Below are 26725 nucleotides of genomic sequence, written 5' to 3'. Positions count from 1 at the left end.
AAGACTTTTATTTTTAATTATGTGTATACGGGCATGGGGGTATGTGCACATGAGTGCAGTTGCCTACAGAAGCCAGAAGAGGGCGCTAGACTCCGTGAAGCTGGAGGTAAGAGCCACTGGACAGAGGCTTTGAGAAAGCAGCTCTGGTGCGCTCCCACCCCCATCCCCACCCCCGGCCAACCCTCACATCCCCACACCACCCCCCACACCCCCAGCTGCAGAGACGTCTCTCCAGCCCCTCTGGAAGGATTTCGGGTTTATATTTTATATCTTTCATCTCCTTTTGGGCGAAATATCAGCCATTATCTCCTTTCTGAGATTCGGGTTGCTCAGTCAGTACCGTCCGACAGCTGCTGAATGTTTTTGTTATTTGAGCAATTACATCTGTTGCGAGGCATTGTTTTTATTGGTCTACCTTTAAATAATCAGATAATTTCCTTATCTGGGTCAGTTTTACGGACTGACATTTGAAGACATTCTTCATCTCTGTTGCTGTATTTACTCCTGTAATTTTCATTCTGTGTCTTCTTGTAACTGGTATTGATCTGCTGAACTATGGGGGTCCTTGGGCCTGGTGTAGCCTTGTTTGGAATCACTTAATTATTGGTATAGAACTCTGTGTGATAGTTTTTGTAGTCCATTTCTGTCACACACTGTTGACTGGCCTCTTGATAATAGGTTGTTCTCTCTCTCTCTCTCTCTCTCTCTGCATGTGTTGTTGTATGTCGTGTGTGGTATGAATTATGAAAGTATTTATGTCCACAGGATCCCTTAATTAAAACCCACTGTAAAGAGTTTTTAAAACTCAGACAGGAGGCCAGAATTAGAAAGGAACTTGCCAGCGTCCACCACTGCCAGCCAGGCTCCTGGCCCTGGTGGGGGTTGGGGAGCTGTCAGACAAATGAGGTGTGGACCGAGGTGGGTTTTAAACTAGCAGGGAAGAAGAATCCCTGTGAGTATTGGCCGTGTCCACTGAGGACGAGAAAGGAAAAAGACAGTACAGTCATCCCGGGAGGAAGATGGCCTTTTGCCAGTGCACTGAGAAAGAAATGAACAGCAGACGTCCATCCTAAGCCAGTTAAGATGGGAAGCGAGGGTCAGATTAGTGGCTTGCTGGGACTCAAAGACGGTGAAATGGTTTCCCGTGTCTGCTGTGGGAAGACTAAGAGGCTGGAACAGATGATAAACGCACTTTTATCTGAGAGGTTTGGACCAGAGGGAACTTTGAAAACAAGAGCACTGTATGTGGCAGAGGGGATAAAATGAAAGACTTATGGGGTCAGGGTTCAACCCTAAGCCTCGGTGCCCTAGCAAGGGCAGGCGTCTGCCTCCCGCTTGGTAGCTCAGATCAAATGCCGTCTCCAGGGTCGGAGCAATCAGGGCACTGTCGTCACAAATTTCCCACTGTAAGAAGTGTTGGGTGTTGCTGTTGACTCTGTTGCCTTTGACTATACAGAAATTGGATTAGAGCTTCCAAATCAGTGCTTTTCACAGGGTAGGTTTGGCCCATTGGCATTACCAGGTCATGTGATCAAGTTAGCACAACTCAGCCAACATTTGGAAGTAATCAAATAGAGTACAAGAAATACTTCCAAAGCATATCCGACTTTAAATGAGTGTTTATAGGCTGGGGAGATGCCCCTCATAAAGTGCTGGATGTTCAAGTCTGAGGACCTGAGTTCAGATCCTCCACACACACATGTCAAAAGCAGATGAGGTGGGCTGAACCTGTAACCCCAGTGCCAGGGTGGGGGAAGAGGGTCTGATCCCTGGGGCTCAGTGACTAGCTTGTCCAGTCAAATAAGTGGGCTGCAGGCTCAGTGAGAGACCCTTTCTCAAAGGATAAGTTGTGAAGAGCTATTGAGGAAGACACCTGACATCAACCTCTGGCCTCCTCCTGCCGGCACACATAGGCACATGCACGTGCACACACACGTGCGTACGTGAACATTGTGTCATTGTGTTCTGTGACAGTTGTGTTTATGGGAGTGAGCATCTTCAGGCCCAGAATCGTAACACAATACACACTTATTTACACATCCAGATTCCCTTCTAATTCCTTGCAATCTTTTGTAAAGCGAGCGTCTTCACAATTATGTTTTGATTACTGTCATGGCCAGCATCTAAAATGTCCCTCAAGAGACCACGTGCTCAAGGCTTTGGAGGGCAAGTGCTGGGCTTTGGGGAAGCGGCTGACTTGGCACGGCTCTGATTTGGTTTGTAGTCCGATGGGCGTTGGGAGGTGTCGGGAACAGGCTGGGAGTACTTAGTGAAGGGAGTGGGTTCCCACAGCATGTCCTGGAAACTTCATTGATCTACAGCGCCTCTCCCTTCTCTCCCCTACCCTTCCTCCCTTTTGCTTGCCTCTCTCTTCCTCTCTTCCTTACCCACCCTTCCTCTCTCCACCCCTCACCCTTCCTTCCTTCCTCTTCCCTCTCCCGGCTAACATAACCATGTAGGTGATATCCATTCTTCTTTCCTTCATCCAGCAAATGTTGAATATCCGTTCTCCACCAAGGCTGATTTAGGGAAAGAGATTCTCCTTGCCCCACTTCAGCACTCCGGAGACTGGGGAAAGGGGTGGTTAGGGATGGTCCCTGGTGCTCAGGGGTCACACGTTATCCTTTCTCCCCACCGCATCAACACTGAAGTCCTCCTGGTCATCCATCCCCTCTGGGGAGCTGTCCACTAGGCACATTTGCCGCAGACATCAACTGGCTCTGGTGGTCTTTCTCCCCCAGCTTCAGCTATCTCTGTATGTCACAGCCGTCTTCTGCTCCGAGTTCCTTCTGTCAACTTAGCTAGGTGGCTGCTCCCCTTGGTGCCCCTGTGTCTTCCCCATCCCTAGTCCCCCAGCTGTCCTCCTTCTGGACAGCCTCCTTGGCCCACGGCTGGTCCCCAGCCCACTGGCTCCCAGGCTCCCGTCACCAGTGCAGAACTCCCTTCTACAAAGTCCTTTGTCACCCACTGTCCTCAGGAGGAGTGTCCCAGGGAGGGTTTCCATCACAAGGTTGAAAGCCTATTTCACAGTCTGGTGGGTCTCGCTGTCTACAGACTTACTCTCTTTCTCCAACAATTTTCCTTTCTTAATTGCAATCCATATTCTCAGTTTTTACCACTGACACCACCATAAATAATACTTAGGATTGGGGCGGAATCTTCTCTTTTTAGCTTCCCGTTTAATGTTGGGTATTTAAATTCCCCTTCATTCAGGAGCCACTCACGAACCTGTTCATTACTGAGCTGTGGTAGTTATCGTTCGACGCACGCTACTGGAAACATGATGATAGAGACGGCAGCTGCGGTCCGGCCTGAAGGGTGACATCATTCTCTTGCTGGCAAAGTCCAAGAAAGAGTGACTGTGGTGGCTCTGTCCTGTAAGTTCCACACTTTGGGATCTGAGGCAGGGGTATCGCTGAAGGCTCAGGGCAAGCCTGATCCACACGACGAAGACCAGGCTAGCCAGGGCTACATAATGAAACCCTTAAGAGAGAAACAAGAGAGAAAAGGGATCAAACTGATCTTTGCGAGCTGTCCCTTGTTCACTTTCCTTGTGAGTTTATACACTAGGAATTTCAAAGGTCTGGGGCAGAATGCAGTAGCAAGGAGTGTGCCTAGCGCTCAAAGGACCTGGGTTCCACCTACAGTGCCATTAAAGGAAGAGGGGGAAGAAATGAGAGGAGGAGAGAGAGGAATGAGGAGGAGCAGGAATAGAACAGATAGGGTCACAGGGAGCGTTTTCTCTACTGACATCGCCCACCAGCTCTGCCTGCCCCCTTTCACCAGCTTTTTCTGAGGTCCCGCCTGGTCCCAAGCAGGAGATGAGGGATGGACATGCAGGTTGTGCCCCGACAAGAGAAGAGCTTGTGCATCGACAGATCTTTACGGCTTAGCACTGAAACATCACCAGGACAGGAAGGGTCTGGGGCTGTGGTGGGAAACACCAGCTCTGAGCTCGGCAGTGTGGACACAATGCCTGGAAAAAAATCAGATGTGCACACCATGTGCGGGAAGAATGTGTACAAATGCCTCGGGCAGAAATGTGAGTGGATGGGATGTGTGCAAATACCTCAGACAGGGAAAGGAGAAAGAATATTCCTAGCAAAAGCAAACGCTTATGAAGGAGCAGAGGCCTGAGGGAGCTCAGCCCAGAAAGAGACAGGCATGGAGGATGTGTGTAAGTGCGGGGGACTCTGTGGGATGCTCTGTGTGTCCTAAGGGTTCAGCTCAAGCCCTGTAGCCCACTGGCCTCTGCAGAAGGTTTTATCTGGGTGTCAGTGGTGGGGTGTCAGGGTCCAGGGTTGCTCTAAGGACAGGTGGAAGAAAGCATCATGGGAGCAAGACCATCAGAGACCACAGCCGTCCTGCAGACTGACTGGTTTATACACAGGGACAGAGCCACCCTTGAGAAGAAGAGGGGTTTGTATATCATTAAGAAATGTAATTGCTTCTTTTCAAAAGGACATCTTTACCGTGGCTGTTTGAAGTGCTCCCACTGATGTGTTATTTCACTGACACTAACATGCAACTTTCTGTATGTGATGGCTTTTACTTAATTGGCTATAGTAATTGTACGAAGTATTGGGCTTCACAGTGACATTTCTGCACATCCATGGAGCAACGCCGACCAGGGTGTAGGAGTCTCCAGTGGTCTTTGAAGGTCCACATCAGTCTCTCCTAAAGTGATGCTTTTTGTTTTTATTCGTGTAATGACTACCCCACCGCTGTGTTCACAGAACAACTCTGTGGAGTCCGTTCTCTCCATCTTCACATGGGTTCCGGGGACTGAACTCAGGTCACCAGGCTGGGATCGCTTCAACCACTGAGCCACCTTATCATCTTCATCGAGGAGTCCCCACAGGATCAGAGCATTCTGATGTGTGTGTGGATGTACTTGGAAAAAGAAATGTGTACAAAAAACATATCTCATGTAGAGAACCTTCTCTAACAGGGGTGTGGGCCTCTGAAGACGTCATTCACTTCTAGTTAATACTGATATCTGTCAACTGCTTTAGGTTCACCATGATCTGCCCTTGAAATGTATGTATGTATGTGTATGTACATATGTATGTATGTTATGTGTATGTATGTATATATGTATGTGTGTATATATGTATTCATGTATGTGTGTATATGTATGTGTGTATGTGTATATATGTATGTGTGTATGTATATGTGTATGCATGTATGTGTATGTGTGTATATGTATATATGTATGTGTGTATATGTGTATTTATGTATGTGTGTATATGTATGTATATGTGTGTATGTGTATATGTATGTGTGTATATATGCATGTATGTATATGTATATACATGTGCTTATATGTATGTATTATGTATGTGTGTGAGTATGTATGTGTACGTATGTCTGTATGTCTGTATATGTATGTATATGTGTGTGTATGTATGTGTTTATGTATGTATATGTATATATATATGTATATGTGTATATATGTATGTATATATGTGTATGTATTTGTGTATACATATGTGTATATATGTGTGTATGTGTATATATATGTGTTTGTATGTATGTTTGTAAGTATGTATGTGTGTATGTATGTGTGTGTGTGTATGTTTTCTCTTCCTTTCCTGGGTTACCAGTGATGTTGAGCATTTTGTTCTGTTTATAAGTCACTTTTATGGGCTCTTTTCTCAGGTGAACGCCTCTGTCTGCATATGTGCTATCTAGAGGCAGCAAAATATACCTAAGCTGAAACTCTGTGTGATGTTGGAACCATAATGAATCCTTCTGAAATGTGTTGTTCCTGACACAGATCAACTTGCTTGAGTCAGGAACAATCTGTGCTAAGATGGCTCTGGCTTTCCAGCAATGGTGTTAGTTACCAACACTGCATACTGTCTGAGTTATGGCTGTACATCCCTCCAAAGTGGTGGCGTACAGTGGGGACTACACTTTCTTCTTCTTCTTCTTCTTCTTCTTCTTCTTCTTCTTCTTATTATTATTATTATTATTATTATTACTATTATTATTATTACTATTATTATTATATTTCTTCTCTCTTTTTGTGGTGTGTGTGTGTGTGTGTGTGTGTGTATGTGTGTGTGTGTGTACATGTGAGTGGACCCTACGCTGGGCAGAAAAGGGCATCAGAGTCCCTGGAACCAGGGTTGTAGGCAGTTGTGAGCCATCTGACATGGCTGGGAACTGGTATCCCTTTTTATGCAAGAGCCGTACATGTGCTTAGCCATGGGCCATCTCTCTAGTCCTGGGATTCCACTCTTTTTTTTTTTTTCTTTTTTCTTTTTTTCAGAGCTGGGGACCGAACCCAGGGCCTTGCGCTTGCTAGGCAAGCGCTCTTCCACTGAGCTAAATCCCCAACCCCCTGGGATTCCACTCTTAATAGGTAACTTTAGGGGCAGTCTGTCTGTCTTTCTGCCTGCAGCATAAATAACTTGACTAATAAGTCTACACTTCAGTGTCTTCCTTGAACTTCAAACCCAAACCCTGTACAGAGCTGGCATTAAGAAGCACGAAAGGGCTGACCAAAACAGATTAATTCAGGGCCTGTCGAAAAGCAAAATCATCGAGGTTTATCTATTACTCTTACCTTCCTTCCAAGAATTTAGACCAAGATACATTGTGATGAATAATTTGTGTATTCCTGTTACTCGGCTCCTCCTCCTCCTCCTCCTCCTCCTCCTCCTCCCCCTCCCCCCCCCCCTTCTCCTCTTCCCTCCCCTCCTCTTCCTCCTCCCCCTCCTCCTCCTCCTCCTCCTCCTCCTCCTTCTATTTGTTCTTATATTGGGTTAAAAAGTAATTTCCTTTTACTCATAAACTAGATGTGTCCTGTCTTTGCAGCCTACCTTACCAACCTCAAGTTTGTAGTTGCCAAATACTTGAGACCCAGGAAAACCAAGCAAGCTAGGTAGAATTCTAAGCTTCAGTGTCTGGAATTTGAAATTAGCTAAGAAACTGGAGATCGGAACCCTTGCAAAACTCCCAAACAGAAAGAACCTGCCTCTGCTTCCAACTGCCAGACAGAACATTAATTTGCTTGGCTTCCACCCAAGACTTTCAGGGCAAGCATATTATGGGTTAGATTTCTTGAGCATTATTAGGTGCTAGGGAGGTAAGTGGCTGGAACTCGGGAACTTATTTTTTACAATTTAAAAAAAAAAACCTAGAAGCTTTTAGAAGATGAAACTTGGAGACATTTACTGTCTTCTTAGAAAATATACGTAATTTAAATCCCAATACAGATAAAGCTCTCCGAGGAAGGTCATCATGCATTTAGCTTCTTGAAATAGATGTTCAGCCATTAATCAAGACAGAAGGTCAGCCCGACCCCAAGTTCCAGATCATTCATTTGGTCCTGACCCAGAGCGGATGTTACAAAAGCGGCCTCTGAAACAGCAGAAAGGGCCTGAGGCTCAAGCACTGAGAGCTTTGAGAAAGCTGAGTCCACAGACAGCACTGAGGGTCCAGAGTGGATGTGGGTCTGGAGTTAAGTCAGAGTCCCCGGTGCAGAGCTCTCTAAAGGAGCTGCATCTCCATTAGGCTGTGTGACCTTGACCATCTGAGATGTGACTGTGGAAGGACTGACTCTTCTGTGTCCAGAGACAAAATTAGCTCCAGCCATCTTACGCCCTTTAATGGCTTTCCAATTACCTTGACCTTCGTATCTGACCTAACTTCTCAGAATGCCCTGCTAAGCTTCACCGACCTCTAACCATCACCAATCCTCAAGCTAAGAACAGTGTAAGGGAGTTTGAAATCTGCAGAAGAGATGGCTCTGCTTTGAGGCGGGCCACATACCTGTCCCCAGTGACGCCATCGAGATTTATAATTTTCCTCTGTTCTGTGACCATGAAACCTCAAGTGCTCTTCCACAACGAGTCACGTCGTTAAGGATTACTCGAATCTGCGTTCCCAGGCAGAAGCTACTTCTTTTTGGACCAGAATTAACTATAAACTAAAAATTCATTCCCAAAAAGCTCCAAAAGCATTTGTATTGATCGGAGATACATCGATCTGAAGAAAGTTGTGTGTTTGGCGGTTTGGAAAAGGGCTGCAATTGTTCTGTCTTCTTGCCCACCATCCTGTCACTCTGAGTTGTGGACTGGTGCACAGAGGCCGAGTCTCTCTTACACCCTGGAGACTCAGCTGGCCTCTGGACTTGCTTTGACAAATGAAATGAGGCCAGTGGGAAGACAGGCCAGTCCTGAAACTAATGGCCAGAGTCTCATGCCCTCTCAGGACTTCCCTGTCCCGACCAGGACTGGCTTGGCTCTTGTGTCCGATGCTGGAGTCCATCAGATTGGGACAGCGTCCGGCTCCCTCCTGGCTCCATGTGCCCAGCTTCCACTTAACTTGGATGTAGGCTCTCTAGGGACCCTGGCAGCAGGGCAGAGGCATCTTGCCGATGCCTGGAAACTCGAGAGGATTCAAGGATTGCCACCAAGGACAGACAGATTCTTACAGCAATAAAAATAAAGTAAAAATAATAAAAATGATAATTCACTTGTAAGAAAAAGTGCCACCTAATTCATTAGCAACTAAAAAGGAAACCCAGCAGCACAGTAGGACCATTCCTCACCTCAGCAGCATAGTAGGACCATTCCTCACCCAAGCAGCACAGTAGGACCATTCCTCACCCAAGCAACACAGTAGGACCACTCATCACGCCAGCAGCACAATAGGCCCATTCTTCATCCAAGCAGCACAGTAGGACCATTCCTTACCGAAGCAGCACAGTAGGACCATTCCTCACCCATACAGCACAGTAGGACCATTCCTCACCCAAGCAACACAATAGGACCATTCATCACCCCAGCAACACAGTAGGACCATTCATCATCCCAGCAGCACAATAGGGCCATTCCTCCCCCAAGCAGCACAGTAGGGCCATTCTCACCCATGCAGCCCAGTAGGACCATTCTTTACCCAAGCAGCACAGTAGGACCATCCTCACCTAAACAGCACAGTAGGACCATTCCTCACCCCAGCAGCACAGTAGGTCCATTCCTCACAGAAGGTATGTAAAAATAAATGTGGCCACTCATCCTCAGGGCCTACCCCTCATGGAATGTTGAAACACCATGACCTTTTTGGCAAGCAATCTGGTAATCAAGCTCAAAAATTGTAGTGACAGTTGTTACCTTCCTTGGACTTTATTCTTAGTATATTGGTATGTATGTATGTTTTGTACAAGCACGTGTGTGTGTGTGTGTGTGTGTGTGTGTGTGTGTGTCTGTGTATTCCTGTGTGTGTCCACCCTGAGATGACATCAATTGCTGACCTTGGAGCTCAGCAATTCCTCTAGGCTGGGTGGTTACTGAGCCCCAGGAGTCCTCCTGTCTCCAGCTCCCCAGAACTGAGATTACAAGCCCATACCATTATTTTGGCTTTTTATAAGTACGCTGGTGATTATAACCTAGCTCTCCATACTCGCCTGGTAGTCACCTCCCTATCTGAGCCATCTCCCCAGCACCCTTGGGTCTAAAATAAGATTTATTCAAATATGTGGTGGTTTATTAGGTTCACTTATAATTCTGACAGGCAATCAGTTTGAATGTTACTCAATTGGTGGATTTGTTTTAAAACTATTTAAATGCCAAACACAGTATGTTCCTTTAATCCCAGCATTCAAGAGGCAGAGGCAGGTGGATCTCTGTGAGTTCAAGGCCAGCTTGGTCTACACAGTGAGTTCCAGGCCAGCAGAGGGTACACAGTGAGACCTTGTCTTAAGAAAATATATTTAGGTATGCCGGCACAACAGGTCACTGGTTGGTGAAGCAAAACATGGTATTTACACATTTTGTTTGGAAATTTTTCTATATTCATACTCTCCTTAAATAGGAAACACAGATCTCCATGTAGAGACCGTGAAGACAATATATGTATTCCATATGTCAGCTTCTGCCTTTGGGGATGGGATTACATATAGGCTATTCTCAGATTCCATTGATGTATCAGAACCATTGAGTTGAAATTCTGAGAAGTTACGGGATTTTTTTTTTACAGCCTTTATTTATTTCATCACCCATTCATTTATTCATTTATTCATGCAGATATGCATGTGCCTACCTGAGTTTATATATATCATATGCATGCAAACATCCACAGAGGCCTGTGGGTGTTGGATCCCTTAGAACTGGAGTTGTGGACAGTTGTGAGACTGTTGGTGTGGGTGCTGGGAATTCACCCAGGGGCTCTGCAGGAGCAGTCCCTGCCTGTAACTGCTGGGCCACCTCTCTTACCCTGTTTTACCAGGGAGTCTTAGAGTCTTTTAAACTAAACTGACCCATTTGATTGCAAATGCAGTTGACCAAAGTTCTTTCTGAGTAGACAGCTGTGTTGTAACTTTAAGTCAGCACAAGTTTTGGGAATCTCACCCTTTGTTCTTCACGGAGTCAGAGGGGAGGGACAGGTTGCCCATGACATGGAAATAAGAAGCATGCTTTTATTCTTCACACAGATGTTGGACTGAACAGAGTTAAAGTGCATTCATCATGATCCATTCAAACCAAGAGAACCCTTCAGACCTTTGTAAGAGGTTACAGGTAAAATAGGAACGTCAAGCGTCAATCAAGGGTCCACCATGTACATGAGCTGAAGTCCAAGACAAGTCATTTTTATTTCTAATTGTGTGTGTGTGTTCATGTGTGTGTGCTTGTGCACATGCATGCATGTGTGCATGTGTAGACATATGTGCGCACATATGCACATATGTATGTATTTGTGTGCATGTATATATATGTATCTGTATGTGTGCATGTATGTATGTATTTGTGTGTGTATGTGTGTGTGAGGGTAGTGTGTGTATAGGTGTGTTCATGTGTATGCATATGTGTATATGTATTCATGTGTGTGCCTGTGGGTATGCATGTGTATGTTTATGTTTGTGTGCATACATGTGTGTGTGTGCATGTGGTATGTGCATGCTCATGTTCATTTGTGTGTGCATGTGTATGTTTGTTTGTGTATGTGTGTATGCATGTGTATGTTTATGTTTGTGTGTGTGCATATGTGTGTGTGCGTAGTGTGTGTGCATGTATGACCTGTGGGTGTGAAGGCCAGAAGTTGGCACTGGGTGTCTTCCTCTATTGTTTTCCACCTTACTGTTTGAGACAGGGTCTCTTACTTAACCTGGAGGTCATTGAGTGGACTAGGCTCACTGGCCATAAGGCCCTTGATTCTCCTGTTTCTGCCTCCCCATCATTGGGATCACAGGTGCCCATCGTCCTGCCCAGCTTCTCACATGAGTTGGTACTGGACATTAAACTCAGGTATTCATATTGGACAGTAGGCCCTTTACCAATGACCAGCTGCCCAGAGCCTACACTTGGCAGTTTGTTTTAAAGTGGGTCGTGATGGCTAATTCTGTCCTGTTGTTGTCTTATGAGACAAGGACTCAATATGCAATTCTGGCTAACCTGAAACTCGCTATGTAGACCGTGTTGGCCTCAAACTCATAGACATCTGCCTTCCTCTACCTCTGGAGCACTCTCAAGAAAGGCTCGAATCACCATTAAGCTACAAAATGGCTGGTTTTACTTGTTGACCTTACACCATGTACACTCACCTGGGAAGAGAGCCTCGGTGAGGGTTTATCTAGATCAGGTTGGCCCTGTGCACATCTGTAGTTATTACCTTGATTATGTTCATTGAGATAAGATGATGCAGGCCTCTGTGGGCAGCACCAGTCCAGGGGCAGAAGATCCTGGACTGTGTGAGTGGAGAGTGGATTGAGCACTAATGGGCACACTTGCATTCACTCTCTCGCTGTTCTTGGCTGTGTGATATGCCACCAGCTGCTTCAAGTTCCCATTCTGACTTCCCCACAGAGATGGACTGTATACAACCCGGAATTCTACACTTCTTTCTCTTAAAGTTGAGGTATTTTATCACAGAAATAGAAATGAAACTAAAGCATAGGTTTTCTTCTATAACGTAAGAGCTCAAGAGTTAGCATCTTTTCAGATCCAAAACCTAGACTTAACCCTGACCAGGACCCAATTTTCCCATTTCCCTCTTGTTGTTGGCCCCATCTCCAGAGAACTCCCTCCTTCGAGGGTTTTCAGGTGAATTCCATCGTCCTTCATCACTTAAACCCACTGAGATGGAGAGAGGCTTAAAATACTTCCCGAAGGGGAATCACATGCCGTCCATCCACTGTTATCCCGAAAACACACGGTTGTTAAGTGAGGGAAAGGATGACGCTCACAGAATCATGATGCTCAAAAGGAGGGGGTTAAGGGCTTCCCCCAGAGGAGAATCACCAGGATCTCTCTCATCTGAGGAAAAGCAAAAGAACCCTGGGCGACGGGACACAATGATGGCTCACCTTTCAGAAGTCCGTAAAGGGAAGACGAAATGAAAACCATCACAGATGCTAAAGGGGGTTAGAAGACATCGTTGGCTATGGTCCTCCCGGATGAGCAGTAAGAAACCACAGCGACTGAAGGATTGCGAGACGAAGAACACACGCTGCCTGCTAACCACAGACGCCCCCCTGGGTGGGAACTTCAGTGTGACTAGCAGCTTCCCCTGCAACAAAGGCCCGAAAGCAGGATCTCTCTGCAATTGCTCCTCAACCCACGCTTTTGGAATTCTTGTAGTTTAAAAATTGTTTTTTTTTTTTTATTTATGCACGTGCGAGCACAACACAAACATCCAAGGAGGCCAGAGAGAATGGGGTCAAAGTCCCTGGGCACAGAGTTGCAGGTGGTTATGAAGCACCTCGAATGGGTGCTGGAAATCAAGCCCCACTTCTCTGCAAAAGCAGCCAGTGCTCTTAGCTGCCGAGCCATCTCTCCAGCCCCAGGATTCCTGATTTTTAACCGCATCGCTCAGCTCCGTTGGTCTTTGGGACTTAGACTTTGGGTCTGAGGCTTGGAAATACTTTTCCTGGGATGGAAATAAAGGTAATAATTTGATTAGCATTTGAAAGGCTTTTCCGTTGGGTTTTCATGCCTGTCTTTGTTTTTCCCTTCCCTTTTCTTCTTGAACCTATATAATGGAAACCATCTTTGTAATTATTCCCAAGCGCTGAAACTTTAATCCCCATCGTGTAATTGAAATTTTCTCTGTAGCAAAGTGGTTTTCTGAATCCTCAGCAAATGTTGGCCGTTCCCTTGAGGAAGGGGCAGGGGGTGAGATGTGTGTGTTCCTGTGTGTGTGTGTGTGTGTGTGTGTGGTATGTGTATAGTATATTTATTGTGGTATGTGCATGCAAGTGTATGTGTATGTGTGTGTGTACGTGTGTGTATGTACATGTGTTGTGTGCATGTATGGTGTGTGTATGGTGTGTATTTATGTGTGGTGTGTGCATGCAAGTGTGTGTGTAGTGTGTATATGCGAGTGTTTGTGTATGTGTGGGGTGTGTGTGTATGTTGTGTATTTATTGTGGCATGTGCATGCGAGTATGTGTGTATGTGTGGTATGTGTGTAGTGTGTATATGTGAGTGTGTGTATGTGTGGGGTGTGTGTGTATGTTGTGTATTTATTGTGGCATGTGCATGTGAGTATGTGTGTATGTGTGGTGTGTGTGTAGTGTGTATATGCGAGTGTGTGTATGTGTGGGGTGTGTGTATGTTGTGTATTTATTGTGGCATGCACATGTGAGCGTGTGTATATGTGTGTGTTGTGTGTGTATGTGTGGCATGTGTGTAGTGTGTATATGTGAGTGTGTGTATGTGTGTGGGGTGTGTGTGTGTCCCCATCCTACAGTTGTCTCCTCCCTTTTGTTGCCTCTTGCTGTGACCTTTTTAAGAACGCTCCATTTGTTTCTGTGACTATTTATGTACTCATGCATTAAGTGAGCATTTATTGAGTTCAATTGTGTGTCCTAAAGGAAGCACCCAGGCACAAAGTGGGGTGGAACAAGGGAGAGAATGACCGCTGAGGCACAAAGGGAGAACGTTCCTGCCGAAAGCCGGCAGAGGAGCTGCTTGGTGGGGTGGGAATCATGTTTTGTATCCATTAGTCTTGGAACAGTGGGGAAACAAACTTGCATTTTGGGAAGGTCAGGCTGCCTCCTCTGCTGTTGTCAGAGAAGCAAGGTGACTGGGACAGGCTAGACCCACCTGCAAGAACCAGGGAGAGAGCTGGCCCCGGAGCTGGACAGAGGGCTGGAAGGAGCAGGTTTTGAGGGTGCAGAGGAGGAGAAAAGCCAGCAGACTGCAAGTCCAGCAGTTAGAGGGGGCAGGAGGAAGGAGGGTGAGCGGGTCCGTGAACATGGCTGTGGTGGTGGGGAAGACAGATGCAGAGGTGGATCTCCTGGAGTAGAACATGGCTAAAGCAAAAACCTTTTTTGCTTTAAAATTTTTATTATGAAGCTTTAAGCTTACACAGTCATAAAGCGAAAGACACTCAGCTTTAAAATGTTGGGAAATAGAAATTCACTTGGCATCTCCAGCCACATAAAACTAGACCTACAAACACTCAAAACAAAAATTTCTACATCTATAAAGCATCACGGTCACCAAAAAACGTTCCCAGCTCTTAGTGGATATGCGTGGGGACAGTTGAACAAACAGAAACAGGGAGGAGGGCTGCAAAGACAACCAATGAAAGGGCTCAGTGCAGGGACTCAGTGCAGGACCTGAGTTTGGATCCCCAGAACCAAGCAAAACATGCGCACGCACGCGCACAGACACACCACACCACACACACACACACACACACACACACACACACACACACAGAGAGAGAGAGAGAGAACATGCAGGCATGCAGGAACACACACGCATAGATGCATGTGCATGTGTGCAAACAAGAAAGTTCTACACCATGGCCAGCACAAAACAGGACAACTACAGAGGAAACACTAGCACATAAACCACGGCCCCGTGTGTGGTAGATGAGTCAGGATGCAGGCGGGAACATGGTACCATCAGAAGTCTTCCACACTCCTACCAGACTAAAGAAGAAAGGGTACATGGTTAGGTCAGGATAAACGGAAAGGAGCCTGATGGATCTCGCATGGACTCGTGGTTAAGACAGATCTTCAGTAACAGTCTAAACATTCAGTGGGGCGTCCTTGCTGTGAGGTACATCTAGGGAACGCCTACAGTGACACTGTACACAATCGGAGAGTCCTGGCCTGCGGACAGTAACGACTGACCTCATCTACCCCAGGAAGGTGGAACACAGAACTGCTGAAGGCAGTTGTCCTGCATCAAACTCAAGTCATCAGGCTTGGCGGCAGGCACCTCTACCACTGAGCCACCCCACCGTTCCCTCCATTCTTGGTACACACTGCTTACTAAGAGGCCACGAGCCCGACGGAGATCTCTGTGCTGATCTCTGTACTTGGTTTGGCGCCTGAAAAACACTGGTCAAATAACCATGCTGGCTAATCCACTGTGCCCTTTCCTATCCCCTGTCCTATGTAAAATGAGGCACAGAGGTTCACAATTGATATACTTCAGATGATGTGATTGCCCACAGAAGAAAATCGGAGAGACTCTACCGCAGGCCCTATGAGCCGAAGTGTCTGGGAAGGTTATTCGACTTGAAATCGCTGTAGAAAGCCAACAAATGTCAATGAAAGAATTTAAAAATATATGCTAAAAGAGTCCATTAAAATAGTAGCCAGGGGGGTTGGGGATTTAGCTCAGTGGTAGAGCGCTTGCCTAGGAAGCGCAATCGGTACCCAGCTCCGGAAAAAAAAAAATAGTAGCGAGGGATGAAGAGACGGCTCAGTGGTTGAGGCTACGCTCTTGCAAAGGGTAACTGTAGGCTTTTCCTCCTGACCATTTTGTTCCCAGAAATAATGACTCTGAGCAGCCTTTTATTTGAATAAATGCCTAGATTAATAAACTTGGCTTTGTTCCCTGACTAGCTCCTACCTTGATAATCCAGTTTATTCTAGTCTAAGCATGCTGCTGGTTATGGTCTCAGTTCTAAGCTTCCGTCCCTCAGAGTTCCCGGGGCAAATCTCCGGTACCTGACTATTTCCCAGAATTCCTCTCTCTATCTGGTGGAATTCCCGCCTCCTATGTCTTGTCTCAGCTCATTGGCTAAAAGTGTTTTTATTGACAGGTCCCCAGAATCCATGATCTGCAGCTCGGGACTACCTGAGACTCCAGCTTCGATTGAGCTCCTTCATATACTATTTGGGCCCCTTTGGGCAACGGCACTCACACATACCACATACGCTTAGTATTTCTTAACAACAACAACAACAACAACGGCGGCGGCGGCGGCGGCGGCAGGCACAGCAACAAAGTTTCAAAAGTAAAGCCAAAAGAAGAAAAACAACAATGAAAAATCATTAGTTGCCACCAGGTGTGGTGGTGCACACCTTTATCCAGCATGTGTGAGGTGAAGTAGGTGGATCTCTGTGAGTTCAAGGCCAGCCTTGTCTAGATAGTGCATTCCAGGACTGCCTGAGCCATATAACAAAACAAACAACCAAACCAAGCCAAACAAAAACAAAGGGGTGGGAGGGGGGCGGGAGGAGGAGGAGGAGGAGGAGGAGGAGGATCTTGATTTTCCTGATTGTAACCTAAAGGATGGACATGAAACCTAAAGAGCAACTTGGAAGGCATGACCAGATGTGCTTAAAGGGACTGAAGAGACACAGGAAGGTACCGCATGCTCATGGATATCCAGTGTCATAAAACTTGTCACTGTGATTAGCAAAGTAACCCGTAAACACCCTGTAATATGAGTATTGACAGGTTGACGTCCTCCTGAATTCACAGGGAATAAGAAAGGCATGGGAGTCCCTCGTAAGGTGTGACCTTCGAGTTGCTAGGCATCCCCAGATCTTCCCAGGAGGGAATATGATATCATGAGATGAACACTCGGCCTTTGCCCAGGTTCCTGTCCTATAATTCTCCCAAATTCTTGCACTCTCCAAAGGGATTCTATTTATTTCTATACAAGCTGGTGCCTGGTGGCCCAAGCCTATCCCAGGATTAGGTACTGCCCAAGCAACTCAGTTGATCTGAAAAAGGAGACAGGTCATGGGAACTCTGACTTACAAAATGCTGTCACTCTGACACTGTCTCCAGGTGGACAGAGTTAGGGTTGACCTTGGTTAGAAGACCACAGTGGGTGTGTCATGCAAAATTGCTTGCTTGCTGGCTGGCAAACACAGACCCCTGACAGTTCATGGTTATGACATGAAAGTAAAAGCCAAAGAGGAAGGGTCAGGGAGTTGAAGCCATTCTCACAACACTGTAAGTAACCTCAACCAAACTCAATGGTTCACCAAGCTGGACTTGGGGGAATCTTTCTTCCCTTGTTTTGGTCTGCCATTGGTGCCTGATCTGGAGTGAACAAGTATTTGTCATCTGACAGGAAAAGTCCACACAACATGGAGTCCTTCACTTACTAAATATCACGGATCTTTGGGGCTGGGATATGAGGGAACAGGAGCTCACACAGGGAAGAGCATCTGGCACTGTGGAAGATGGCATAGTTTAAGACTTTATAGATTTTAAGATTCTGCTGTATAAGATTTTATATCCCAGGCTATTCCTATTGTTTGAGACCACAGGAAAGTCATGTACATGTTCACGAGAGAGCAGGAACTAAAGTATTGCCTATAGTCAGGGAATCCAGAAATGCCTTACTCATCTCCAGGAGAGTAGGGAGAAGGCATAACCCCAGAGTAATGGCCACATACTATAAAGGAGGGAAAGGGGACAAGAAAAGGGCCCTTGTTTGTGTCTGTTTTGTGAGAGGAAGGAAGGTGGAGGCAAGCACTCACACCAGAGTCAACCCCGGGTCAAACCTGGTGATGTATGTATAGGAATTTGTTGTGGTATTCTCCCCAACATCCGAAACACCACATAACTAACGTGAGTGGATGGGCTCACAGGGCCCATGAGCCTGTGCTCTGGGAACTTTCCTTTACACCGTTGTTGCTTAAAATGCGCACAATGAAAAGGCACACATTCTTCTACAAGGAGAATACAGAAGCTTAAATCCAGGTATGAGTGTTCTCAGTGTAGACTGCCTAGCTCTTCCTCGAGGTCTGCTATGTTAAAGGAAGTCTACGGCCGTGCTGTGCGAAGCATGGGGATCAAAGTGTCCCAATGTCTTCTGAGGCACCATATATCAGCACGGTTGTCTGCGAGGTAACATCCCAGAAAACACGCCCCTCTGGGAAATTCAGATTATGCAACATTCTGAGTATATTCAGTGAGTAGGTGATGTCTGTGGGGACTCAAGTGTTGGTCTCTGTTCAGTCCTTCAGAGACCAAGGTAACTCCTATGCAGGATCACTTCTGCATCCTCCTGAACCTCTGGATGACCCAGCAGCTCTCAACTAAGCAGCAAGCAGTGGACCACTTCACAACAGCCTGATTGTGAAATCCCAGCAGATGTAGCTTCAGTGTCTTCACCCACTCCTGTGAACACACTTGGAGCACATGAGCAAGGTTCAAAAGTTCTTTGTCCTGATGTCAAGGGGACAATCACCCCTCCATGTAACCGTTGAAGCAAAAGCAGAGAGCACTGAAGAGAAAGGTCTGTGACTGTAAATGCATAAAATCCCATGCCACGTCTGTCTTTGTGACTTTCGTGGGAATTATGACCTCAGAGGTAACCGATCTTTTACTGCGACAGTGTCACGGCAGTAGGGACCACAGAAGTTTTCACCAAGGCAACTGGTAGCAGGTGACACAAGCTGGCATCTGAAGGTCAATAAATCATGGCAGAATCATGTGCCGTTGAGGAATTTAGGGTCTACTCTGATGCTGGGGTTCTGGCTAATAGGAGTAAACTCCCGGAGCTACAGCAGAAGGGCGGTCCTCATATTCCTGCCCCCCAAAGAGTGAAGTGAGTCAACACGGATACTGATTCATGCCCCTGTGAACCTGCAAGACCATAAACATGCTACAGTTGTAGCGTCACCATAGAGTGTGACACTAGGACGAAACTACATTCAGAGATGGCTGGGAGCCATCATTTTCAATAAAAAAATTCTGGAGCTGGAGAGGTGGCTGAGTGGTTAAGAGAACCAGTCCTCTGGAAGAGGACCCACATTGTGTTCCTGGCACCCACAGCTCACAACTGCCTGCCATTCCAACTGCATGGGATCCTATGCCTTGTCCTGGCCCCCGTAGGCACCTGTGCTCATGTGCACATAACCACATATAGGGTGCACACCTATACATATAAAAATACCTCCAAAGTTTGGAAACTACCATACCCAAAATGATGAACACGGATGGTTAATGCATGTTTGTGCTATTTATGAACTCATATTTGGAACTGAAATGCCCCACGAACATCATGCTTGTTCAACCAACAAGGAGCTGCCATGAGTCACCCTTAGTATGCTTTAGATGCCAGATTTGTCAGTAGTATGAAATGGCCATTTTATTCAGACCCATAGGAACTGGCAGAAGTCCTCCAGGTGAGGGCTGGGGGGAGTGGCAAACCTCCGCTCTGTTCCGAGTACCAGTGTTTACAAGTGATTGAGCAGCGTGTGCGAAAACTAGCAACTGTGGCTTCCTCCTCCTGAGGGACTGAGATGCTCTTACTAAAACCAGCCCTCCCTCCTCCAGCCGTATACCAGGATTCAGCTATCCCTGAAGACCAGGCCACTTTGAACTGCCACCACACCTGGCAGCTACCCAAAAAACCCAAATACACCTCTGATACTCACTTTGATATCAAAAGCGTATGGGAATGACCCCCACCCCCCGACATCTCTACATCTTTTCTAGCAGGTTAACAATTGCCCAGGTCCAGCTTTTCACTGTTGTACTCCATGTTTGGCATCTGCCTCCAACTTGTTCTGTGTCCTAACCCTGATCCCTACCCCTGCTGATGGGACCTGATATCTCTCTGGGTCTGTTAGAAAGCACTGCTTCTTATTTCACCAGTGTCACCTTTGTCTGATCAAGAGGACTTCGAATCTGTTCTCACCAGCTTGATCCTATCTGCTCCGTGCCTTCTAGGTGCTCCTAAGCTGTCTTTTCTATGCCCATTCTCTCCCTTCTTAAAAGTTGTATTTACTGAGGCGTATGTGAAGGGCAAAGGGCAATGAAGGGAAATTCCTTAATTCTCTGGGCCTCGGTTAGTTCTTAATGTCATACCTCTCCGGCTAAATTCCATTGGATTTGAGGAAGGACTACAACCTTTACTCTCCATTGTGACAGCAAAACTCTCATCTGAGCTTTCTGTTTCTTTTTTTCTATAATGAATCTGTATATTTAAGTAGTGCTTAAAGAACAAGGAGATGTTCTTAAGGTTTGGCACTGTAGCCCAAAGACACTCCTCCCAAAGTGTTTGTGCTTGGCACAGGCAGATCTGGGAGAAAGTCAGGCGGAGAGAATGTGTTGGTTGGTCCTTAACCAAGTAACTCCTCATTGAATTGTTTTGGGTTAAAACGAGAAACACCCTGCAAGTCCTGGCTCGTAGACCACCTTTCTGCTCTGCTCTTTGCATTTTGATGCAAATGAAAACATAAACAGCCTGAATGACCACTCTTTGGAGCCAAGGACAGTTTACTTTGTTTCGACATTTCTTCACCTCGCCAATAAAAATGTCATGATTAAGAAGTCATTTTAAATTTCCAGTCTTGACCTGCATGTTTGTTGTAAACAAAAAGTCTAGTCCCTAGGTCTAGTTCTGTAACAATTCACTCTTGTGCATGAAGACAAAATACAAGATGTAAAGGTGTGGCTCTCAATACAGAGTGACGGTGTAAGAGAGAAGTTCATGACACATCTTCTTCCTGCTTGAAGAAGACACCACAAACAGGTATGAAAACTAGGGGGAGGGAGACAGGTGGTGTGCCTTGTCCAGACCTCTGCGAATTTTTCTGGAACAACAGTCTAAGACTTAACACTGTCAGCTGCCTCCTGAGTTACAGACAGAGCCAGGACTAACATTGTCACTCACATTCCTTCTCAATCCTTGTCCCAAGGGCTGAGTGTGCAGCTCAATGATAGAGCCCTTGCCTGGCATGTCCAAAGCTCTGGGTGCCATGTTTAGCAATGTTTAGACCCAGTCACATTCACCTGTCATTGTCCTGACATCCATTTGAAAAGATGTTCTGCTCTACTGTGAAATGACAGAGCCTTCTTATTTGTGACTCTAAAACTGGATTTGACATTTCAGTAGTTTTAATCATGTAAGGTCAATCAGGCTTCATAACTAGAACCAACTATGAAAGTAGTTAATAACTAAGGCCAAAGGTATAAGAATTAACACACATGGCTAAGTTGGAGGACAGGCGGCAAAAGGTGAGGTTAAATATGTGGTAACACCCACCACCTTTCTTAGAATCCAGCTGGGAGCCACAGTTTTAGAGGGCCTCCTGGGAGTAGCTCAAAGAAAGCAGATCTGGCCCTACCCGACTTGGTAATGGCTCAGCTCCTGTGCCCTTGCACCTGGGAAGTCATTCCCCTCACCTATTCTCATCAGAGGACTTCAATCTCAAATAATAAGCGTTGATGCTAAAGAATGCTGACTGTATTAAGTTACTTTTTGCTCCTACGATAGAGTATTATGACCAAAACAATCTAAGGGGAGAGTTTTCATGGTGGAAAGGCATGGGAGGAAGCAGGAAAGCATGGTCGTGGGAGCAGGAAGGTAGTCTGTCACATGCTTTATCCACACAGAGGAAGACAGATGGATAGACATATGGGACACAACTATAAATCCTCAAAGCCTCCAGCCCATGTACTTCCTACCCGCAAGGCTCTACCTCCAAAAGGTTATATAACCTTCCCCAACAATGCTACAAACCAAGGACCAAGTGTTCAAATACACTAATTTATGGGGAATATTTCTCTCACTGCTTATGATTCTTCCAATATTTATATTTTACATCTCTTACACACACACACACACACACACACACACACAAAAGGTCATTAAACAATTTACACAGTTCATGTTTGAGTACCAAGCTATGTCTTACAAAATCAAAACACAACACTTGTTTTATATATTTGGACAAAGAAAAATCAGTATGTAGCCTTAAAAAGTTCCTTTGCATTTCCAGATTTAATTTCTATAACTGAATAGCTATTTCTAGTATTTTACAATACTCAAAAGCCACGGCTACTTACTGGGATTCACACATAATCCATTGCCGTACTGTGCCTGTCTCCCATAGCTTGACTATGCCCTTGGAGTTTGAGTCTCTCTACAATCTGGAACTTCTCTTGTGTGACACATGTCCTTTATACCAGACTAGCACGAACATCAAAGTGCCTACAGATATCAGAACACAGACTGAAGTCTAAAGTCAACGGAAGACATACAGAACTGATGACTAGGGCATATAAAACAAGCTCTCCCACATTAAAAATAAACACTGAACAAACCTGAAAACACAAGCGTTTATTAAATACACAGAAGTATTTAAAAATAAATCAAACTCCTATTTGGGGAACTATATGGGATAAAGCCTCACTTTGTTCTCTCTAAATGCCTGAGAACACTTGAAGGGTGTTTATACGCAGCTGAAGTAAAGCATTACCCCAAGGTGTCTCCATTGGGGGTTTCCATGCTTCTTGTTGGTGTTAGCACTACAGCCTATGGTAGGCATTTTAAATGCTAAGGCATTTATTCAACAACTTCATGAAAGCTAAGGTAATATTGGTGTGTAAAACAGGGCAGACTCTTATTGAAAAGCATAAGCTCAAATAATGTTCAACAAGTAAAAGGGAGAGTAAATAATAAAAGAACAGGTTGTTATGAAAGTAACCCAAAAGCTCTTAGCAGCAGGGGTAGATCACAAATACACTTCTGCATCTCAAGCTCTAACACATCCATCTGTTACAACATTTATTCCCATTAGGAATTGGTGCTGAGCTTATTATCAAGCCCTTCTTTTTACAATGGTGCGTGAAACGCTAACTTTAGAATGACCTTTACTTCAGGACAGATATGATGGGAGAATGTACGGACATACCTTTAATCTTAAGCATTTTACAAAGGAATCACTCCTAGGCCTAACAGTGACTTCAGAGTATGATCAGCTTGAAGGGTAAGGCACTAAACATCAAGCACAAACTATTTACATTTTTTTTCTTTTCTTTTTTTCGGAGCTGGGGACCGAACCCACTGAGGACTACCACTGAGCTAAATCCCCAACCCCCTATTTACATTTCTTAAGAACTACCACATACATACTAAGGTTATGTGTGAGTTATTACAACTCTTCAGTATCAGCACCCAGCAGCTATAGAACTAGTTTTCGAAAGTAGCATACTTTCACACTGTGTATCCTGGAAGTTTATTTATTACTAACTCGCAGATGTCTCTGCACTGTCTGGAGATGCGAAGTGAACCAAGGCCATCTTCCTCTTCTTGGAAGTCAGTTGATGCACTATCTATGTCATCTATGGCCTTGAGTTCTAGCTCAGACAAATTTGATGGTTCATAAGAACTAATTTGAGATGTCCTTGGTGAGTGGCTTTTCTCAGATGACTTGTGACCAGTTCCTACTTTAAGTTTAGTGGAGCGGTCCCGTCTCCTCCTGATCTTTGAACTACCTGGATCTGCCTGGTTTTCCTTTTCATTTGTCCACTGTGATGAAAAATCACTGGTGGAGAGACTGGATGCTTCCTCCAGACTATCGTGAGTCTTCAGTACACGAGATCTTTTTTGAGAACACACTGGTGAGCCAGCAGAAAAGGGAGGGGTGAACACAGAACTCGACTCACTGCTGTTTTTCCTTGTGGACAGCCTTGCCTCACTTGACTTGCTCGCCCATGAACCCTTTTGAGCATATTCTGCCCCTGTGCTGCTGTCAGGAGCTGGCAGACTTCTGCTATTATTCTCAGTTGTGCAGAAGTCTTCAGAATAGCAAGGGCTGGTGGACCCATCCCAGCACTGTAGCTCTGAGGTGCTCTCGCAGGAACTTTTTCTACTGGGTGGTCTATTTTCATTAGTATCCGCAGCACTTGCAGCTTTGACTTGCTTACCATCTATCCCCTCACCTACAGCTTTGTCAACAGCAGGATCCTGTCGGGAAAGTCCTGGGCTTTGGACTTGCTTTTTCCATTTTCCTCTGAAAATATTTGATCGAGATCTTTCTGGGATGACAGAGCCTGCGGGGCTCACAGGTGCTCTCAGCGAAGTGACAGTTTTGTTTTCACTCTGGCCAACCGTTTCTTTTTTCATAGCATGGCTTTGCTTTGCTTCTCTAGTTCTACTCGACTCGTCAAAGCCTGAGCTGATTAGCATTGAAGTGTCACTGCCTTCGGCAAAGGACCCGTACGAGTCTAAAGATCTATCCCTGGGCAGCTGTGGTGGCAGCTGGCTTTGTACTGCCCAGCTTGATACTTTCCCATTAGAGTCCGTTAACGTGCCACCAGGCAGCTGTGGTGGCATCTGGCTTTCTGCTGCCAGGCTTGACACCTTCCCTTTCCAGGACGGGATTCGGAACTTTGGCCCCACACCTCGTATCTGTGACCTCCTGTACTGTTCTCTCTTTTCGTGTACAACCAGCATGCCGGGGTTTGTCTGCTGTAAACGCAGTCTTAGTGTATTTGTTAAGCCATAAAGCAGCCTCCCCTTTGTCACCTTCGGTGGGGGGCTACCACTGATCTTTGAGTGTTTGCCTTTAGGGTTCTTTGTAGACTGAGGACTCACCAACTTTTCACTTTCTTGCGCAGAAAGCTTGTTGCTCTTTGATTCTGACCGAGATGTGGACTTGGTGGAAGGGTCTGGTCCCTTGTGTTCGCCTCTGTACAACCAGGCTAAATGGGGATGAACCTGGGAGGGATTTGCCACGGGCTGGTTGCACAGCAAGGACAGTTCCATCAACAAAGCATTCAACAGCGGCAGCTGTCTTATTGCATCGACTGTACTTTGTTCAGTCTGAGGAGGGCACGGAGCTTCGTTAGCTTCTCCTGAACCCTGCGTCTGTGGAAGATTTAGAAGCACTGGAGGGCTCTCCTGAATTGCAGCTCTCGTATGTTTCACTGGCCTTATGGTAGGACTTACAGGTTTTGTTTCGGGAAAAGCGTCTTCTAGATCCTCAGGTTCGTTTCTCTGAGGCTCAATTGTGATTTCGACCCTGGCAGAAGGAGCCTTTTCCTGAGTCAGGTGAGTGTAATACAGAGGAGGAGGGCAAAATGTGTTGGTTTCAAAGTCCAGTTCTGTGACCTCCAGACTGACAGGACTGACAGTCCTCCCACTGGGAGCAGAGGAACAAGGGGCAGAAGCCATGTCCCCAGAGCTAGCTTTACTGTGTAAGATTGCTTCTTCCCAGGACTTCTGGACAGCTGAGGCGTCTGAGTCCCCTGCAGACCAGTTGTCGGTATCCTTGGCACATGGCTCTGGGGCCTCCAAGAAGCGTGCATTTGAGACACACTGTAGACATCTGGCAGAGGTGTCTTTGGTGCATGGCTTCGAGGTCTCCTTGGTTCGTGGCTCTGACACCTCCAGGGCCTCGGAACCCGTGATACACGCAGGGCTCAGGGGGCTTCGCAGTTGTGGAGCCCCCGGGGGGAAGCGTCCCAGATCGGTCAAGCGGTAGAAGAGCGCCAATTCCCCAACGCGCTCGGCCTCCGGGCCGCGCAGGGTGAATATATCTCGCTGACCCACCGAGGGGACCAGCAGGATGTCGCAAGCTCCCAACAGGAGTGGGGCAGGCGTCGGGACCGCCGGTAGCTGCAGCAGGGCTGCGCGCAGGCGCGGGCGACGGAGGGCGGCGGGGCGCAGGCGCAGTAAGCAGGCTTTGCCGCGTCCGAAGGTGATGGCGCCGCGCTGGGACTCCGGGTCAGGAGCGGCCGGCGGGAGGACGAGCAGCGGCGGGAAGTCCAGCAGGCGAAACGCCACAGCGGGGCTCGCGAAGCATGGCGAGTCCAGCCGCACCCAGTCCACGAGCAGCTCCAGTGAGAAGAGCCGCTCGGCCGCCGTGGCCGCCATTGCTGTTGCCCCGGGCGACGCCGCCAGCCCGCCCCACCAGCAGGAAGCAGGAACGGGGGTCACGTGATCGGCTACGGCTCTCTCGAGACTTGATTTCCGGCCCTGAGTGATCCTGGCAACTCCTTTACCTTTGGACTTTTGTTGGTGCTTGCTGCGTGGTGCTGAGAGATTAGACGTAAAACTGTATTCCCTTTGAGTTTTATACAGATAAATATAATTTTTATTTTATATTTTATACCTGCAGATCCCACGTCATTAGGGGTCATGTATCGGAAGTAAATAGGCCGCTCTGTCCATTCAGGCCTCAGAGCCTGGTGACCCAAGGCAGCCATCTTCGTGGTTGCTGTGCACCTGTCAGAGGCTGTGGCCTCTTTCACCAGCTCCTTCCTCTGTCTTCCCACACAGTGATCACTAGTAGGCTATGCTGCCATCACTGGACTTCCAGCTTCTTGAAGCCTCCTTCTCAGGAGGTTTGACCTCAGCTTGCATTGTTCGTGTGTGGTAAAACTCTCTGTGTTGGGATAGGATATCCTAACACTGACCAGAGCCCTCATCTTCCACCTTGACATCTGACCACTCTGGTGTGCCTTCGAAAAGACTTCTGCTATGTTAGTTTACCCAGGATGCTCTACAGATGGGAATCCACTAGCTACATAATACAAGGAACTAACATGGGACCGGGGGAGAGGGATCTTGAAATATCCAAGGTATTGAAAATGACAGGGTCAGGGCAGGGGGTGCAGCTCAGTGGAAGAGTGCTAGTTCGCTGCATACAATCTTAAGTACCACCACCATGAGAGCAGAGAAAGCGATTGGTTCAGTTAGTAAGGTGAATGGTATTAGTACATACATCTGGGAGGGGTGGCGGTGGTAGTGTTGGCCATTGGAGGTCTGTAGG

The 26725-nt window shown here is 46.5% G+C and overlaps 1 protein-coding gene across 1 annotated transcript; it reads right to left on the bottom strand.

Moving 5' to 3' along the window:
• Positions 1-23026: 23026 nt before the first annotated feature.
• Positions 23027-25899, bottom strand: Map10 (microtubule associated protein 10). Its single transcript, XM_032888029.1, has one exon. The coding sequence runs from the start codon at positions 25825-25827 to the stop codon at positions 23164-23166; it is 2664 nt and encodes an 887-aa protein (XP_032743920.1). The 5' UTR covers positions 25828-25899; the 3' UTR covers positions 23027-23163.
• Between the last annotated feature and the right edge of the window lie 826 nt (positions 25900-26725).

The sequence above is a fragment of the Rattus rattus genome, chromosome 17 (genome assembly GCF_011064425.1).
Source record: "Rattus rattus isolate New Zealand chromosome 17, Rrattus_CSIRO_v1, whole genome shotgun sequence".
NCBI lineage: Eukaryota > Metazoa > Chordata > Mammalia > Rodentia > Muridae > Rattus > Rattus rattus.
The sequence above is the reverse complement of the archived record's forward strand: the minus strand, read 5'-3'. Positions and strand labels throughout refer to the sequence as shown.